Source organism: Gambusia affinis, linkage group LG15 (assembly GCF_019740435.1).
Source record: "Gambusia affinis linkage group LG15, SWU_Gaff_1.0, whole genome shotgun sequence".
NCBI classification, from domain to species: domain Eukaryota; kingdom Metazoa; phylum Chordata; class Actinopteri; order Cyprinodontiformes; family Poeciliidae; genus Gambusia; species Gambusia affinis.
This window is the reverse complement of record NC_057882.1, coordinates 9354886-9373307: the sequence shown is the minus strand read 5'-3', so window position 1 is coordinate 9373307 and position 18422 is coordinate 9354886. Positions and strand designations below refer to the sequence as shown.

The 18422-nt window shown below is 39.2% G+C and overlaps 3 protein-coding genes across 6 annotated transcripts; 1 reads left to right on the top strand and 2 right to left on the bottom strand.

Annotated features, from left to right (window-relative positions):
* The first annotated feature begins 939 nt into the window (after positions 1–939).
* On the top strand, positions 940–8816 carry birc2 (baculoviral IAP repeat containing 2). 4 transcript variants are annotated; one of them, XM_044139789.1, is made up of 14 exons: positions 940–1044; positions 1555–1627; positions 3015–3794; positions 3911–4191; positions 4292–4579; positions 5072–5360; positions 5830–5929; positions 6042–6120; positions 6208–6256; positions 6356–6598; positions 6691–6789; positions 6982–7137; positions 7891–7932; positions 8318–8816. In XM_044139789.1, the coding sequence occupies exons 3-14, from the start codon at positions 3701–3703 to the stop codon at positions 8509–8511; spliced, it is 1914 nt and encodes a 637-aa protein (XP_043995724.1). In that variant the 5' UTR covers positions 940–1044; positions 1555–1627; positions 3015–3700; the 3' UTR covers positions 8512–8816. The 4 variants fall into 4 exon arrangements, with proteins under 4 accessions (XP_043995724.1, XP_043995721.1, XP_043995722.1 ...); XM_044139786.1 differs by having other exon boundaries at positions 6982–7176; XM_044139787.1 differs by having other exon boundaries at positions 1013–1044; positions 1552–1627; positions 6982–7176.
* A 651-nt stretch (positions 8817–9467) lies between these two features.
* rpl23a (ribosomal protein L23a) lies at positions 9468–11425 on the bottom strand. The gene is made up of 5 exons (XM_044139790.1): positions 11338–11425; positions 10370–10550; positions 9978–10154; positions 9736–9805; positions 9468–9526 (listed from the first exon to the last, which is right to left on the bottom strand). Exons 1-5 carry the CDS (start codon positions 11360–11362, stop codon positions 9512–9514), a joined length of 468 nt encoding a protein of 155 aa, XP_043995725.1. The 5' UTR covers positions 11363–11425; the 3' UTR covers positions 9468–9511.
* Positions 11426–11956: 531 nt separating this feature from the next.
* ddx52 (DEAD (Asp-Glu-Ala-Asp) box polypeptide 52) lies at positions 11957–17683 on the bottom strand. The gene is made up of 14 exons (XM_044139784.1): positions 17524–17683; positions 17116–17335; positions 16550–16695; positions 16242–16427; positions 16012–16155; positions 14941–15052; positions 14770–14842; positions 14492–14695; positions 14330–14420; positions 14131–14253; positions 13292–13442; positions 13053–13128; positions 12809–12880; positions 11957–12679 (listed from the first exon to the last, which is right to left on the bottom strand). Exons 1-14 carry the CDS (start codon positions 17608–17610, stop codon positions 12451–12453), a joined length of 1914 nt encoding a protein of 637 aa, XP_043995719.1. The 5' UTR covers positions 17611–17683; the 3' UTR covers positions 11957–12450.
* Between the last annotated feature and the right edge of the window lie 739 nt (positions 17684–18422).

Sequence of the window (18422 nt, the reverse complement as noted above, 5' to 3'; positions counted from 1 at the left end):
CATGTGCTCTGAAGGTTCTGTTTCATCAGAACAGGAATTACGCCTCATGATCAATCAGGTGCAGTTTAATGAACTCCCTTCTTGGTATCACATGTTTATGAGTGACAAATGGTTTCTGTGGAGTCATGGTATTTTAGGAGGATTGCTGCGTTTGTGTCAACCACATCCTGTCGGTTTCTACTGATCAGACAAAACTCTGTTTTGGGCCCACTTTTTTCTTCATAGAGTTTCTTATCTCTGTTATCTTGATGACATATACACATAGTTATTTGACTCCTTCAAGAACTCAGAGGTCTTCAAACTGTCTAAATAATGTAATTTCCCAAAAATAATTGAATTAGTTCAAACTAATTAAAGAATTAGTTTGAACTTTGAGATGAAGATAAAGGGTCAGGTAGTTTTTGTCCTGGAGAGCCTGGTTGTTCTGGACTGACAACTAATTGGTTATGTGACATTTTTTTGCAACAAGGTCAAACTAGAGGAATTTAGGTGAATTTAGGTGCCTGTATATATCTATTTTTTTTATCACTTTTTTTCCTAATCATTCTTTGTGATTTTTATCTGTAAATGGTGATATATAGCTAATATCCTTACGTATTTACTCTGGCAACCACTATTTTTGCTTAATATTTCTGACGGGCATAGGTTTATTGTTTATATGTCGTACTAAATAATGTGATAGTACTATTGTTTTTTTTTTTTGTTTTTTTTTTTACTTTAAACATTTTAACTTGTCAAACTGTGGATAAACCACTGACTGTTGCCTGCAGTAAGAGCGGTGACGGCGGCAAAAAAGACAAGAAGTCCCCAAAAGTCAAAATGTGAAGTGGGAAATGTCAGCGGTTTCTCACCAATATATCTAAACTCAGCTCCCCTTTAAGTCAATAAGTTATACCCTACATATAAGCTAAGTGAGTAATTACGTCTTTTTATGAACGTGTCTCGCTTTCGTTTTCTGAGATTGGGGCGTGGCGATCTAGGGTAAAAGGACTCGTGAAAATTCAAATCTACTTTGTTCCTAACCACGGCGAGCACCGAGCAGATGTAAGTAACTTTGTGAAATATTTGTTATTTTGACTGCAGTTACTTAAAAAGTTGGGCTATTCAGTGATATCATTAGTTGATCTAAAGATAAATTATCAAAAATTCTTCTGGGATTTATCAATTAAATTAAATTGAGCCCAGCTGAATTAAAATATTGCTTGCTATTAAATATTGTCTTGTCCATTTTATTTGATTTATTCTAGACAAAGTTTGTGAATACAAGTTAATTGGTGCTTTTTTGTGGACACGTTCATCTGGATTTTTTTAGTGACCAAGGTTGTATTTATACATCAACGGGGTTTTTTTTCTTTTTCTTTTTAGCAACATGGTTTAGTTAAAGCAAGCTAGAAATTTGACAAAAAATCTGATACTGACGTACTTCAATTCTAGTCACGCTGACTTCCTTTTAACTTGTGTGATTTCCCAGGGGTTGCCAGGAGCAATTCAATCAGTCATTCATTCATTCAGTCATTCCTTTAATAACTGTTTTCATTTTTGCTCTTTAAGCAGAAACCGGAAGGTGACGTCATTTGTTCGGAACGTTCGGGACTTTCCGAGCTACAGTCTGTCTGCAGCTAATCTGGTGAGTGTTATATAAAATGGAAAAGGGCACCTGTTGGTGTGGTTTTGCTTTTCGTAATGGAGCCTTTACAACAGACCGTTTGAGTTAATTGTCCACTGAGACGCAGAACAATGAGTCGTGGAGCGGGCTAAGGCCTTGCTTTTATTAGCATTAGCGGAGGTTAGCTTTAGCGAGCTAACGGCTGTAGAGCTACACAAAGAACGTTTGAGTGTTTTTTTTTTTTTTTTGCTGCGTCATTATTTTCGAATTAGACGTTGATTCAAAACATGGATTCAGGTGGCGTTTACTCATCCATTGTGCCAGAAATGAAACACCACAACGCTGCCAAACGTCTGGTAAAAATGTAACGCAATAAAGCTGATGTACCCGGAACAACATTCAAATGAGAACGCTTTAGAGGAAATGGAGACTCCCTTTTTTTTTGCTTGCAATGTGGTTATTTCCCCTTGCATAATGAAAAGGTTAAACAGCTGTTGTTAATCAAAATGTAGGTTTGGCATGGGAGGGAAACGGCGTCCCGTTGTTAAGCCAGGGACTTTCCACCTGTTTTTCCGCATATACCTAGCTGCAATTACATTTGTGGGATCATTAACCAACTAATTATTTCCAGATAATAATCTAGATTTTAATATATATTTTTACCCTTTTTTGATTCTTACACAACACAATTCTAACCTACCATCTTGTATAACTAAAAATCCCCCAATTAAAATGTATGACCTCGTCTCACTAACATTCGCATACATTTTTATATGTATAAAATGAATTTTAAAAGTATTTTGAGTAGGATAAGTTGCACATAGCGATCAACACCACACAGTATGATTCATTTCTAGATAAAACAACCAAATTACATTGAACTGGTCATGGAAAGAGACGTATAAATAGTCATGGAAAGAGACGTATAAATAGCGGTGCGCCGCTTAAAGTGCTGCGTAACTCTTAACTTGTTGAGATAGCAAATCATAAAGCCCAGTTAATAATGTACAGTCGATTTTGTTGGTGGGGATAAAATTCTCTCTAAAAATAAATTTCAGCAGGATATAACAACATAGAGAGAATGAATAATTAGGACAAAGACAATGCATCAAATGATCACTTCAAACTAAAAAATACAAAAAAGATGTGTAGGAAAACCGTAACCACTCCAAAGTCCTTGAGTGAAATTCCAGTCCGTCACACTGAAAACTTTGTAGATTTGTAGGTGAACTTTTTAAAACCTGTTGGTACGTCCGTTTGCCAAACATAGATAGTTCACAAAGTGTCAGACATCTGTGTCATATGACGGTGTTCACCTAGAACCAATTATTACAAGGGGATAATTCAACATATGTAATTAGGTATTTCAAGTATGTTTTTGTTTATCTGTCGCCTTGTGTCTCTGCAGGTTCCACCAGAAAACAACTCAAAGGGGGAACTTCCTTATCCTCTAAAAGATTAAAATTATTTTTTAATTAGATTTTTAGCCTTCAATTATGGAAGCTTAGACACCCAGAAAAGGGATGCCCCAAACGGGGAGAGGGGTTTGAAAGCACATATTCCCAGGTCTGTATGTGTGCATGCTTGGGTTTTTTTGTTTGTTTGTTTTAAATTTATTTTAATGTTTATCCTTAAGCTTAGACAGAAGTTTCAAGGGTTAAATATGTTTGTGGCAGAGGTGGAGAACAGCAGGGTGTATACTGATCCAGGTTGATCTGTAACAGGATCATAATGCAGTTTGATTCACTAAAGGGTTTTATTTACTTACACCGATTCTGACAGGTTTCGCACTTTGACTTTTGTGCTCCTGTTGGCCACAGGTAAAAAATAAGCAGAGGATATGAGCTCTAAAGTTTTATGTGCGACTTGCCTTCATTTTCACTCTTAAGTGTCCTGTCTTGTCTTTGGTTTATTTAGCTCTATTGGTGTTCTCAGTTTCTGTGTGTGTGCGTGTGTGTGTGTGTGTGTGTGACTTGAGTGTGGGTATATTTGAATGAAAGAAAGACCTTGGGGTTTTTTTTTTTTTCAAACCCCTCTCCCTCGGAGGGACATCTTATTTTCCCCCTTACTATTAATCTAAAAAAAAATCCAAAAATGGAAACTCTTGTTCAGCTAAAAAACAACCAGTTTTTGATGGGACTGTGTCGTAATGGGCCGCCACCTGACCTACAATACGACAACTCTTCAGGTATTTTTAGACCTTTCCTTTGACGCATTAACTCAAATTTATCTTCATTTTTTTATTTTTTTTTTCCTGCTGCTCTCCATCTAAAGTAACACTGTGCTGTGGTCTATTTCCCCCAGAGCTCTATCGCATATCTACTTTTGCCCGCTTCCCAGCTTCCCCTGTCACAGAGCGAAGCCTGGCGAGGGCGGGCTGGTTCTACACCGGCGTGGGCGACCGGGTGCAGTGCTTCAGGTGTAACGTGACGGCCGAGGGCTGGCAGGCCGGGGACTGTCCGACAGAGAAACACAGACAGCTCTCGCCTTCCTGCTCCTTCATTCAGAGCCTCCCGTCCACCACCAACCTTCTCTCTTCCTCCCACTCTGCTTTCTCCCCACTTCGTATCGCCCCGGCTCTACCAGTAAGATCAAAGATCGTCTACTCAAAAGAGGACCCGACTCATACGAGAGAGGAGAAAGCTGATGTTGTTTTAAACTCCCATCGTTCTCTTCCTCCTGCAGCTTCCTGCCCCCAACCCGACAGTAAGCCAAGTCGAGGATCCGGTTGGTTTCTTGAACACGGCCTTCTCTGCTCTGCCGCCCTCCAGTCCCCTGACCTCTCGGGGTGTGGAGGATATGTCCCATCAGAGACCGACATGCCACAACCCAAGCATGCGCAGAGAGCAGGACCGTCTGGACTCCTTCCACTCCTGGACGCTTTCCATCATCACCCCCACAGAGCTGGCCAAGGCGGGCTTCTACTACCTGGGCCAAGGTGACCGGGTGGCCTGCTTCAGCTGCGGCGGACAGGTGGGCATCTAAAGGAGTTATTGACCTTTTTAATGCCATGTTTATTCTCTGTATCTGTAAACGCGACGCAGATAGATACTATGTAAGCTTTACGAGGTAATATTAGCGACGCGTTTCCTATTTCAGGATTTCAGATCTTGCCAGATTCAGTTCTGGGATTTATCTGTCTTCGTTTATTCATTTTATTCTTCATATAATTGGAAATATTAAATTAAGTATAGGCAACAAAAGTACTTGTGGGTTTACAGTTTCAGTGACATAGTTAAAGAAAATTTGGCATTTACAATTTTAAGATTTTGTTAAATTACTGTAATCATGACTTTATAGATCGAAATAAAACAAATTAGGAATGAATTAAGAAATTTATGCTTTTCTCTTTATTATATTTTCTAAGAGACGTGTTATTTTTTTCCTTTCCACAAAAAAAAAACATGACTCGAGTCTCATGTGAAGTGTCGGTGACCTTTGACCAGAGTTTGTCTTGTTTTGCAGCTGAACAACTGGGAACCAGGTGACCGGGCTGTATCCGAGCACCAGCGCCATTATCCAAACTGTCGCTTCGTCCGGGGGGACAGAGCCGATAATGTGTCGCTGTCCAGCGCCGCGGGAACCGTATCTTTAGCAACAGCATCCCAGGTGCCAGCCGGAGCCCCAGTCCTCACCAGTGTGTCCAACCCTTCCATGCAGCAGAGCGATGAACGGCTTCTCACCTTCGTCAACTGGCCGTCTCGTATTCCAGTCCGACCCGAACAGCTGGCCAAGGCTGGCTTCTACTATGTGGGTAAGGACAGCACACTATTACTATTTATTATTAGATGGCTCGTCTTGTGACTGTTTCCTCATCCAGTGGCTAAACTTTTAAGTAAACGGGGATTAGGAACTGCAGTTTTACTAATAATCTTGTTTGTGTTTATTAATTCTGTTAAGGGAAAAAAAAAATGTTTCATGTCATGAAAATTACCCCAAAAGAGGGAGTAGGGGATTTTATACAACAGCTTTGAATGCAGAGTTTCATTTTATTTCACTTGGAAATTCCATACAGACCGAATTTTTATGGACTCTACTTATGGTATGATTGTACCAGAACTCAAACAAGTCTTATGGTCATTTAAATTTCCCCCCAGAGAGAGAAAGAGAAAGATGATTGGCACGTTTTGAGATGTTGTCATCATCTGTTGACCTCCCCTAAACCCCTGAAATTCCCCTGAAACAACACGACCCACTGAGTGTGTTAATCTGTCTCCCTTCAGGGAGAAACGATGATGTCAAGTGTTTCTGTTGTGATGGAGGCCTGCGGTGCTGGGAATCTGGGGATGATCCATGGGTAGAACATGCAAAATGGTTTCCTCGGTAAATTTAGCCTTTTCCAAACTCTTTTTTTTTATTTTATTTTTTATTATTATTATTTGTTTATAAAACTGCTCTGATTGTTGAGCATAATTTCCTGGTTGTTCTTTTGCAGGTGTGAATATCTGCTTCAGGAGAAGGGACAAGACTTCGTCCACCAGATTCAGGCTCGATTCCCTCGCCTGTTTGAGCAGGTTAGCTCAGAGAATCCTTTTGGATTTTACTTGCTGTTGAAAAGTTGCTCCAGGTTATTTAAAATGCTAAATTTTTATCTCCAAAAGCTCCTAACAACAGGTGACACCAGCTCCAGAGAGTTTGTGGATCCACCAGGTGAGTTTAAACCCATCTGAAGTTAAAAATATTACCATAACAGAGGCTTAAAGTGTTCATGATATTATATATATATATATATTTTTTTCCCCCCATCAGTGGTACATCTGGGTCCAGGAGAGGAGCGGTCGGAAGATGCCGTCATGATGAACACGCCTGTGATCAAATCTGCTCTAGAGATGGGCTTCGACCGCAGCCTCGTCAAGCAAACGGTGCAGAGCAAGATCCTGACGAGCGGCGAGAACTACCGGACCGTCCAGGAGCTGGTCTCAGATCTGCTCAGCGCTGAAGACCAGAAGAGGGAGGAGGAGCGGGAGATGCTAGCAGAGGCGATGGCGTCAGGTGCTAGCTCTGAGGAAATGACTGAGAAATGTGCTGCTTCCGTGCTGTTGAACGAAAATTTGATAATGTTTTTTAATCTTTTGTCGTTTTAGACGGTTTTACGTTTGTGAAGAGGCATCAGGCGGCATTGGCTCAGCGTCTGAAGAGTGTGGAGCCGGTGTTGGAACATTTAAGAGAGCAAAATGTGTTATGTACGTTGACCTTTTGTTTATCTAATTCAATACAGGCTACCAGATCTTTGAGATTATAGAAATCAACTAATCGGATTAACATTAGTTGATTCAATATCCACATTGAGCAGCTGTCGTATTGGAAAGATTTTGTGAATTTAGCTGAACCTTCTGCTGGTTTAGTTTTTTTGACTGGTCTCTGTTCACCTGCAGCTGCTGAGGATTACAGCGGCCTCCTGGCCCAGACTTCAGCCCAGCAGCAGACTGCCAGGCTGATTGAGCTCGTCCTCAGCAAAGGAAACGCCGCCGCCGAGGTGTTCCGCAACTGGATCCAGAAAAACGACGTCCACCTGCTCAGAGACCTCATGGGTATGACTTCACCACAGGACACCAACACAGACCTGAGAAGTATGGACTTTAGCTGCACCCTTTTTCAACTTTGAACACGCTTTGATTTTATAGAATTGTTGATTTTCTGCAACAGTTTAGAGTTTCTGCATTTTTTTGCTATTTATATGATGTTTATTATGTTTTGTTTGCACAAAGCCATTGCTTTAGGTTTTGAGTTAATTTAAAGAACAACACGTATAAATGACACATTGATTCAAAAAAAATGGTCATTTCTCAGCTTCAGTGTTTAGATAGAAATTCTAAATGATCCACTGGATTTCAAACTGGTTTAAATGCTCAACAAATCACATTTGAATTAATGAATCACACACTGTGCTTCAAATGAAGGTCATTAATGTAGAATAATCCAGACCAGATTAGAGATATCTAGTCATAAAATATTTGGACACCCAGAAATCATTTGATTTTCTGTTTTGTTTTTATATAAATATATAACATAATTATAGCAATCTTAAAACATTCATTTGGCATAAATAATGATAAAAAAAAAACTTAAATCTTACTTTTCTAAAAAATGTAACAGAAATGCAGTGAAGAAAAATTTGGGGAACATTTATTCACACAGAAGATTTTTAAAAGGATTCAAAGGTCAATTCAGTTGTGAAACTTGCTAGAAAAATCTGAAATGTACTTTAAAGATGAAACTCAAAGTCATCGTTTTGTTTTGTTAATCAAAGCCTGACTTTGACACGTTTTCTTTCCCCTTTTTAGCTCAGTCGAATGAAGCTTCTTCACCAAGCCAAGATCTTTCAGGTAAAGATTTCTTCCTCAGATTCTACCTAATATTATAACATTTCTACAAGAAGAATGAGCTTATAGCAGAGGTTGTGTTAAGGTTGTATTGATGTTTTGTTTTTTCCAACACTTGTGATTTGTCATATTTTTGTATTTAACTTCCCAGAAAAGTAAATTTTGTATTTATTTAAAACATCTTACATTTTATTAGAATTGCAAAGAACTCCAACTACAAATAGAAGTAGATTCCTTTATACATAACAAATGGACTTGTCACTACACGATGTTAACACTAGGTGGTGCAATAGTATTTGTGATTTGTACGGTGTTTAGTTTTTGTGAAGATGGGTTCAGGTTCTTATGAGCATACTTGACTGAAACTTTTGTCTGTCTGACTCCACAGACCTACCGATGGAGGAGCAGCTGCGGCGCCTGCAGGAGGAGCGGACCTGCAAAGTTTGTATGGACAAAGAGGTCAACATCGTCTTCATCCCATGTGGTCATCTAGTAGTGTGCAAGGAGTGCGCACCATCCCTGCGGAAGTGCCCAATCTGCAGAGGCCTTGTTAAAGGCACAGTTCGAACCTTTCTGTCATGAGGCAACATGGTGCTTAAAGCTCTTAAAGCAAAATGTGTTGTAAAAATGTAAGAGGAAAGGCTTTACTTTTATCAATTTTGTGGCTATTTCATGTAAACTGAAACAAGCTCAAAAGGTTTACTCATCAAGATGTGAATCGCTTGTCCGTTCAGTCTGAAAGTAGTCACTTTTTTTTTTCTTGTATCAGAATGTGCAATATCCAATCAGTGCAATAATAACCTTACATAATTAAAACCCATTTCTTTCAGAACCCACTGTATTACTGTAACAATGCTTTTATTATATTAAACCAGTAAAACTCAAAAGATGATGTAAATGTCATTTGTCCCAAGGATAAAATGTAAATCCATCACATTTCTTATTGTAGGTTTTTGAAAATGTATAAACTGTTTCCACTAGATGTTGGAAACCATTTATATGCCACAAATCTCTAAATATCTGTGGCACGTTTAGAGAGCTATAGAATATTACAATTTATCGCTGGGTTTACCTTAGGGGGTTCTGGGGAGTTCATTTAAAATCACTATGGGCTCATGAAAACAGCTGAAGTTAGCTTAGTAACTTAAAATTAAGTTCAACATAACTAGAAAGATTTGAGGAACAAAAATTACAACAAAATTTGAGACTTTTGCAGTTTTCAAACTGTTTTGTCTAAAATTACAACACTCTCGCTGTAGAACTTATTTTATGAATCTACTTAGATACCATGATCTCTGCTTTAAGACATTTTCATCACATTGTCATCTTTCAACATATTACCTACGCCTACATAAACAGAAGTGCAAAAAACATGTACCAGCATTAAAATTTCATTATAAAAGTTTCACAATTAGCCAATCCCTAGGTGTAAATACTAGAACATAAAACTTTAGTTTCCTACCAATCAATAACATCAAGTGTGTAATATACATATGAAAGGTTTGGTGACGTCTCTTAAAGCATACAAAGACACAAAATTAGTTTTTACAAATATTTATTCTTCCACTTATATTCAGCCAGTTTAGATGATGCCAATCTACAAAAAGGAAAGAAAAATGCATGAATTACATAAAACTCATTAAAAGCAGTTAATCTAAAGCTGCAGCATCTGGCATCAGTGGTTCCTTTGAATGCATCACAGACATTCAGATCAAAATGATGTTTACATCACATGCGCAGAGTTACAAAATACAGAGGTCTATAAAATAAAACATTACAGCATCGGCCTGCTGGAATAAAACTCACCTTGTTTGCAACATCCAATGCATCGTAATCTGGCGCAAGCCGAACGTAGGCCTTCTTCTCACCATCAGGCCTGAACAAAAAATGCGCGTAAACACAAGCAAAAGTATTCCATGAAAGTCATTTTACAGTTATTTGAAATCATATATGACCCATGTTGGGTTCTAGATTAAAGAGCAGAGTGCATGTATATGCAATATTTCATCATGGAAACCAAAACCACAGCCTGGACCAAGATGTCGTACCTGATAAGAGTGTTGACTTTGGCGACATCGATGTCATACAGCTTCTTAACAGCGTGTTTGATCTGATGTTTATTTGCCTTGACGTCCACAATGAATACAAGAGTGTTGTTGTCCTCAATCTTTTTCATCGCTGACTCTGTTGTCAAGGGGAACTTGATGATGGCATAGTGATCCAGCCTGGAAGATTATTTTAAAAAACACATTTAACATTAGATTATTTCAAGTAGACAAAGCTTAAAAACAAAACAGACTAAACTAAAATAGTACGTTAACTGAGGTGCATCAGTAGTTAATAAAATTGGACTCATGATTTTTCATACTTTGATCGCATTTACCATCATGTGCACCCTGTTTTTGTTGGCCTTTTCATCGCTAGATGTCTAAAAACTTACTTGTTCCTGCGAGGAGCACTCTTGCGAGGGAACTTGGGCTGTCTGCGGAGACGGAGGGTTTTAGGGCGACGGAAGGTGGGAGAAGTCCTGATTTTCTTCTTCCTCTGGCTGTGTACGCCTTTAAGCACAGCCTTCTTTGCCTTCAGAGCCTTTGACTTGGCCTCTGTTTTGGCAGGGACAGCTACAAAAAAATAATAATAATTTAGTTAAAACACTGGATATAAAACAGTGCAGGCCAGAACTTGGACATTGAGAAAAGTCTTGTTCCTTAATATATTTACAGTTTTATAAGATTTCGGGTACAAAACTTGATCAAAACTTTTCTCCTCAGAATAAAAATGTCAAAAACATCAGAATCAAACAAGTTAACCTTCATATGCCTCTGAATCACAAAAGGTATTATTTCCAGTCTTCATTTTTAATCATACAGCTACAAAAATGTGCACATCAACGTGGATGCTAGATTTTGTAATTGAGTTCAAATTATTAATTCTCCCAAGATACAAATAAAAATCCCCAAACCACACTGGGTAGTTTCACGCCTTTAAGAAAATGTTGACGGCCGTCCGGTACAGTTTAGCATTTCCACACTGAAGACGCTCATGTTGCTAAAATTCAGGCTAACAGCAAAACATGACTGATGTTTAAACAAACGGTTAGCAATATATTGTCAGAAACCGATTTTTGATAGCAAATCCGTGACAAAGTAGGCAAAAGAAATTAATTTAATGACTAAGTAGACCACGTTTTGTCGGCAACATCAGCGATCATGTTAGCTTAGCTACAATCCCTCTATCACATTCTCAATGTAAATCACAACCATATTTAACAAGTTGGCAAATGTGAAACTAGATCTTGTATGTCGCCGCTGATATATACTTTCAGGCAAATCGTCTGTGTTTACTGTTCGAGCCTTTATAATCACAAAATCTGCAATTTATTCATTCACAATTTTAGGATTCACAAACCTTCCTTCTTCGCCTTCGGTGCCATGTTGAGAAAGGAAGAGCAGGTGGGGTTTCCTACAGTATAATGCAAGGGCGAGATCTCACAGCATTGTCGCGATATCACAAAGTGAGCTAATGGTAGCGCCCTCTTTTATCACGTGCAGGTTCCTGTCTCAATAAATTAGAATTTAGAGTAAATTTATTTCTGTAGTTAAATTGAATTATTAAAACTTTATTATGGCTTACACCAAATAGAAACTCAAAGATTTACTTTCTCAAACCTTTGAATATTTCATACTACAAATAAAAAAATATTTTTTAAAAATTAGACCTGCTTGCATGTTCACTACAAAACTCTTAACACATGGTCAGTCACAGCATCAATCCGGCCTGTCATGGAGATGATCAATCTGTGACTGCTGTAGGCAGGAAACAGTCAGCCAGACACTTTGTTGTCATATTTTTCCCATTTCTTTAGTTGAATTGATACAAACCTAATACGTCTTCCTTGGATTTAAATTGTTCTTACTCATTTTCTTAAACACACACATATGCTGCACACTGTGCTGTTATACTAAGAACTGGGCATAAAATGACTGAGAAAAACAACAGGCAAAATCCAAAATAAAGGAAATAAATGTAATTTTCAACAATATTCTAATTTACTGCAACAATCTGTAAACACAAACACCAAACAGTGCAATTCCTGATAATGTTGATGATACAGGTTTTTAATGACAAAATGGATGAACAAATAAAAGGCTGCAAAATGACAAAGTATAAAAGGTTTTTCTTTATTCTGATTATAAAATCCAGAACTGTGAAACCATTCAACAGAATGTTCATGAAAATAAAGTCCACTATAACACCGAACCACCGTCCTCTTGTCCTTTTGTAAATTTTTCATCTGAACATTATTATTACATGTAGCTCTTAAATAGTTAGTCCTGAAGTTTTAATATTATTCACAAGTCATTTAATGTTTTCTTATAAGCATTTTTGGTGAAAGTGATTAATTTACTTGAACTCTTAAGGTGTTCATGAATGACTCATCAATAAGCAACCGGTGAAGTCCGTGCTGACATTTTTAACTTGGCTCCTGCTAATTTTGATCCTCCTTTCTGAACTGCTGCTTTAGGTTTTCCTTTTTTTCTGTGCTGCTTTTTGAACTTTTCCTTTTGTCTTCTTCTTCTGGCCGTGCTGTTGTGCTGTCTGAGGCCCGTTTTCTCCTTTCTGTTTGCTGTTTGGCCCTTTCTGATGTTCCGTTTTCTCAGCTTTGACTTTCTTCTTCATGAGGAAGCGAGGGGTGGTGCAAATGGTGCTCCTACTGGGAGGTTTCTTCTCAAGTCTTCGCTTTACTTTGCTGAAAAGAAAAACAAAGTATCCAAAGTATGATAATCAAAACTTAAAACAGGAAGGGGGTTCCCTGCAGGCTGTACTTTGTGTAACTGATATACAGCTTGGCTTGGTCATAATCACAAATCTCACTTACCTGTGGATCTTTTTGAAGCCAATCATGTAGTCCGGCACAGGACACCCAGCTTGTTTTATAACATTAGCAATGCTGTTCAGATGAGAAAAACATATACATGTTAAAAAAGAAAATAATAATAAAAAAAGGGGGAACAGCCTTCATATTGCCAATCCTCCATAATAGCTTAGGTTACAGAATGTACACAACATTCAACTCGAGCTTCCCCTCCTGGTTATTCGAACCTAATCGGTTTATTTTGTACCTGCGCAACAACGGTTTGTCATTTTCTGTAAAGAAGGTGATGGCCTTCCCTTGATGTCCAGCTCTACCCGTACGGCCTGAGGGATAGACAGATTCATCAAAAAATAAACACAAGAATGAAAAAGCATTTAATAAATTCTACATAGTTTACACAGCCACAAAATACTCGACTAACGTGGTAACTTGAGACAATCTCAAAGTCAAACAAGTAAACAAACGGTAGTCCTCCAATGAACCCACCGATTCTGTGAATGTACTCCACGGCGCTGGTGGGGAAGTCGTAATTCAGCACCAGGTTCACTCCTTTGAAGTCGATTCCTCTGGCGAGCAGAGCCGTGCAGATCAGCACCCAAATCTTCCCGGAGCGAAAGCTGTTCACCACGTTGTCCCTCTGAAACGCAGCAGCCAGTCAGGACGCCATGAACCACGCTGGCCTTCCTGCACTGTTTACTTGGTTAGACTCTAAACTTTTCCAGACTCAAATGTCTAAATACAAATACTCACTACGATGGACGGATAGTGGTGGACAGATGGACAGATGGATAAATGCATGGACAGATATGCAGGTTGAAACATTGTTTTTTTCTGCACAAAGATGGTAAAGGCTGATTGCAATGGACTCAAACAGATGGATATACGGAAACGATGCACTATTATCAATTATTTTTTTCAATTGTATTTATAGTGTTCTCATTTATCACACTAAAAAATTCTTCATGATGATGTTTGCCAGCCTGAAAACCTCAAAAATGTACTTGAATTGCTACTTTTACTATTTTTCACTCACTCTTAGATCCATGAGAGCATCAAACAATAATATCTTTAAAAATATGATCAAATGCAGTTACAAAGCAACACTACTGTATGTCGCTGGAGTCCTGCAGCAGCCTGTTTAATAAAAGCCAAGTTCTTTCCAGGAGCAGAATTTCTATTTATAGTAATAAAAAATAATAATATAAATAATAAAATAAATATTTCAGGAGAAGGATGGAAAGCTAGATAAACTCATGGATGGGCAGCTAATTGAGAATGAAAGGCCAGACAGTAAGACTGTGTGTGTGGTGTGTGCTTCTTTCTACCTGCTGCTGTGTTCGTTCAGCGTGGATCACGTCGACATTGATCCCTTCATACACCAACTCGTGGAAAAGCTCCCGCGCTCGCTCTATGGACTGAACGAACACCAGCATGGGAGGCAGGAAACCCTGGAGCACAAAGAGGAAAAACATGCTTCACTCCACCAACTAAAAAGGCTCAAAACTACAAAGAGGCACTCCTTACTTTTTTGATGATGTCCCTCATGGCCACAAGTTTCCCGTTCTCCTCCCCGACAAACAGCAGCTCCTGTTCCACCGTCTCCACCGCTGTATTTCTGAGCATTTTTTACAGCGTTATTATGTCAAAACACAAAGAGGTATCCAGTTCTACTGGCAGAGCGCTTACCTGTGTCCGATGTTGACAGAAACCAAGTTGTCGAGGTTCAGGCGGCACCACTTTTCCACCTCCGGCGTGCAGGTGGCGCTGAAGAAAGCCCTGCGCACCTTGGCGTTAGAACATGCCAGGAAAATGGTCGCCAGCTGCTCCCTGAAGCCCGTCTTCCCGTCCTCAAAAAGCTTATCGGACTCGTCCACAACCAGCCACTCCACGCTGAGAAACAAGGGACGTGTCCGGAGTGAAGACAGACACTACGTTAACAAAACGAGAAGTGTGATAAATAATACCTGCTCAGGTTGATTCCTGGAGGATCCTGATTGAGAAGGTAGATCAGTCTGTTGGGAGTGCTGACGAGTATGTCTGCACAGAAAAAAAAAAAAAAAAATTCACAGGATTTAACAAGTAACAAAAATGAAAGATGTCAATATTTCCAAAAGTCAGCATTTGCGACCACTCACCATATTTTTTATTTGACCGTGGACCGTACTTCTTAGCTGCCAGGGAAGCTTTATCGATGATATGAACTCTAAAGCCGACTCCGTCTGACAGGCGCAGCAGCTCTCTGTAGGTCTGAACACAACACAACAAAGCTGAGTGCCAACATGGAAACAGTACCTACGAAAAGAGCACACATCTGTAACAACACCACAGTAAAGGACGCAATAACCAGGCAACATGTGCAAACTAAAACTCAAACTAAAACTTTATTAAAGCTACTTTTGGTTCAATTTAAGCTTTGAGTCAACTTGAGCCCCCCGTAGGAATTTTCTCAGTGTTCGTATCCTTCAGTTAAAGCCATAGTTTTGAAGAGAGTCTAGAAAGGATCAAATGGAACCCATTAAGCCATCAGTCACTGTTTCTTAACCTAAAAATTAAATCTTAGACGTAAGATGAAGTTAAAGCTCTGCTTCAGATTTAATAAAGCTACTTTTTGTTTAACATTCAACAAGATAAAATAAACTATTAAACCAGCAAACTTAAATGTCAGCATACTCTTCCTCTGCAACAAGTGAAATATCTAAAGTATTGTGAGCACTAACTGCAACCAAAACTTGATCGATATTATTATAGGTATTTGATAAATCCACAGTCGACACCAGTTAGAGGTGAGTTACACAAAAATAAGGTGTGAAACAAGCCTGTTGCGATAAGCAATTGATTCATTAATCGTATGACGAATTAAAATGAGTTCAATAATTTCCATTTTGATTTTTCCATTAATTTAATTTACAGAGCACATAATCCATTTTGCACATGGTTTCAGTTGCGTGTAGTTTTTATTTCCTTTTATTGTTTTTGTTTCTGTGTTATTTTGGATATATATAAACTATCTTCCAGTTTCAGTGTGAAGTGTTTTGTACAAAATTAAAGTGTCTTAGTCTTTGAGACAGTGAACTTGCTATCAATATAATGCCTGAAAATGGTCTCAAAACAAGAATATTATTGTTTACCGCAATAATTTCAGAGACAATTTATCATCCAGTAAATCTTGTTATCCTGACTGGGGTAGAAACAATCCGTGTGTGTACCTGGCTGGCCAGTTCTCTGGTCGGGGAGATGACCAGAGCCCTGAAGCCCAGGTTTGCAGGCTGCTGCAGGTGGGCAAGCAGGGGAAGAGAGAAAGCCAAAGTCTTTCCAGATCCGGTCGGAGCGCACGCTAACAGCTCCCGAGCCTAAAAGAGAAACCAGACCAGCAGAAATAATCTCAAATCAAAAGATCCGTGCTCTGATTGGCGAATCGCAAAGTATTTCGACCCACGTGCATCATGAGCGGTATGGCCTGCATCTGTATCGGCGTTGGGGTGTTCAGTCCTGCATCCTTGAGGTTCTGAAGAACTCGCGGGTTGAGATGATACTCGGACTGAAGCTCCTCAAACGAGCAGACCGGGTCGGGCACATCGCAGCCATGGACATTTATACGGTGCTGCGCGCGAATGCGATTCACCTTAAAGCCAAACACAGAAAGAAAGAAAAAAGCCTTGAGGAGTGTAGAGTTTTTTTCCCGGGCATCCAATTTACACAAAAGCAGACAAAACTCTCTTTCTGGGGGTTTCAGTGAGAGGAGACCTTTTCCTGATGAAGATGCTTCAGTCTCTTGAGCGAGAATTTCTCCGTCCCGTCCTTCTGTACGTTTTGGATCTTTCTGTCCAAGGAGGAGGTCCAGGTGATGCCGCCTCTCTGGGTCTCAGTCAGTGGTTCACCACTAGCTGGAGCTAAAAACACAGAAGAGAGTTTATACTCTGAAAAATTAACTTTACACAATTCAATTTGTACAGACAGTAAGGCAAGCTGCGACAAGCACCACTTCATATTTGTCATTTAAAAATCTGATCTCTTGGTCAAAGTGATGGACACTTTTGATACAGACAGAACTGTATCTGTCCTTCACAGAAGCTCTCCGTCCAATATGACTGATGTTGAGCTCTTTTACAAAGAATGGACAAAACTTTTAATCTCTAGAAGCACAAACCTGGTAAAATAAAACCCACGGGTTTTTTTTTAGCTGTATGTATAAATGCCCTAATTCACAATTAAAAGCTATTTCTTGTTTATCGAATATTGTCACTCCTAAAATTTAAAACAGTAAAAAAAACAAATTCCTGAGAAACAAGCATGGATTCTGCGTCCTTTACCGTCCTCCTCCATCCAGCTGCTTTCCGCCTTCTTGCTTTTGTGTCTCACTTCTCCCGGTCGCTCTTTGCGTTTTCTTTTGCCTCCCACTTCAGAGGCTCCACTTTTGATGCCCTCCTCATCCGCTCTCGGGGTCCAGCTCTGGGCTCCATTAGCTGCTCCGAAGTAGTTGATCGCAGACAGGGAATCCAGCGATGTTTCTCCGCCCTGAGACCTGGCCACCTACGCAATGGGTCAGAACATATGCAGGTTCTGCTGTTACCATAGTTGCTTGTATAATAATACCACAGCTAATCATCAAAAAGGAAGAGAAACCAGAGAAGCAACAGATATCACTGCTAGCCAACATGAGCAGCGACTATTAATTAGTGTTAGCTGCTACTTCCGCCGAGAATTGTTATCAAGAGTACCTTAAACCGAGCAGCATCTTGACCAAATCTCTTTAAGTCAAATTTAGCCCCGGCTCCGAGTTTCCTGAACAGCTCGAATGTGTCCATTGATGTGGCAGCAGCGTGGTCTGTGAAAAATCCACGCAAAGACAATCAACATCCGGTTCATACGCATTCCAGCCTCTTCTTCCCCCTGGTGGCCACTGCTGGTACTACAAATGTTTAGACGTTTTCCGTCAAACATTTCTGCGTTGGTCCGTTTATGGTGGCACTTTGAATTAATTATTGACTTCTGCGAAGAGTGATCAGATGAAACGCAACAATTAATACACGTGTTTATTTTTTTATTTTTTTTATTTAACTTTCATAAAAACCTGGATAAAAACCCATTGGGATTAAAAACCTCTTTTTCCAAGGGAATCCTGGCCTGAGAGGCAGCAACAAATATAACACACAAAAAATACAGTTAAAAAAATGTCAAGCTATAAACAGCAAGTACATGTAACTGAATTGGCATCAAAAACTTTTAGTTTGTGTGCTGCCACATTGTGGGGCAAACGCAGACTTTTGGTGGCATCCTGATGGCAAAATGTGTTGAAAAGTTTGACATTCTGCAGAAAGTATGATAATTTGATAGAACTAGGTTAAACATATTTTCCCCCAGCTCTTTGTACATTTAAGAAAAGACTATTTTCCCTGAGAAAAATCCTGCCATGATCAAACTATCCTCTAAGAGCAACCTATCTCAACAATTCAGGAGACATTTAGTGATGTACATTGTACTTTTCACCATTAAAGGCACCATATCAAAACACAAAACTTAGTTTGGATCTTAATCACATTGGATAGCGGGTGCCAGAATATATGCACCACAGCTTTTAAAATGTTATTTGTAAAAAATAAAACTGAAAACAAACTAC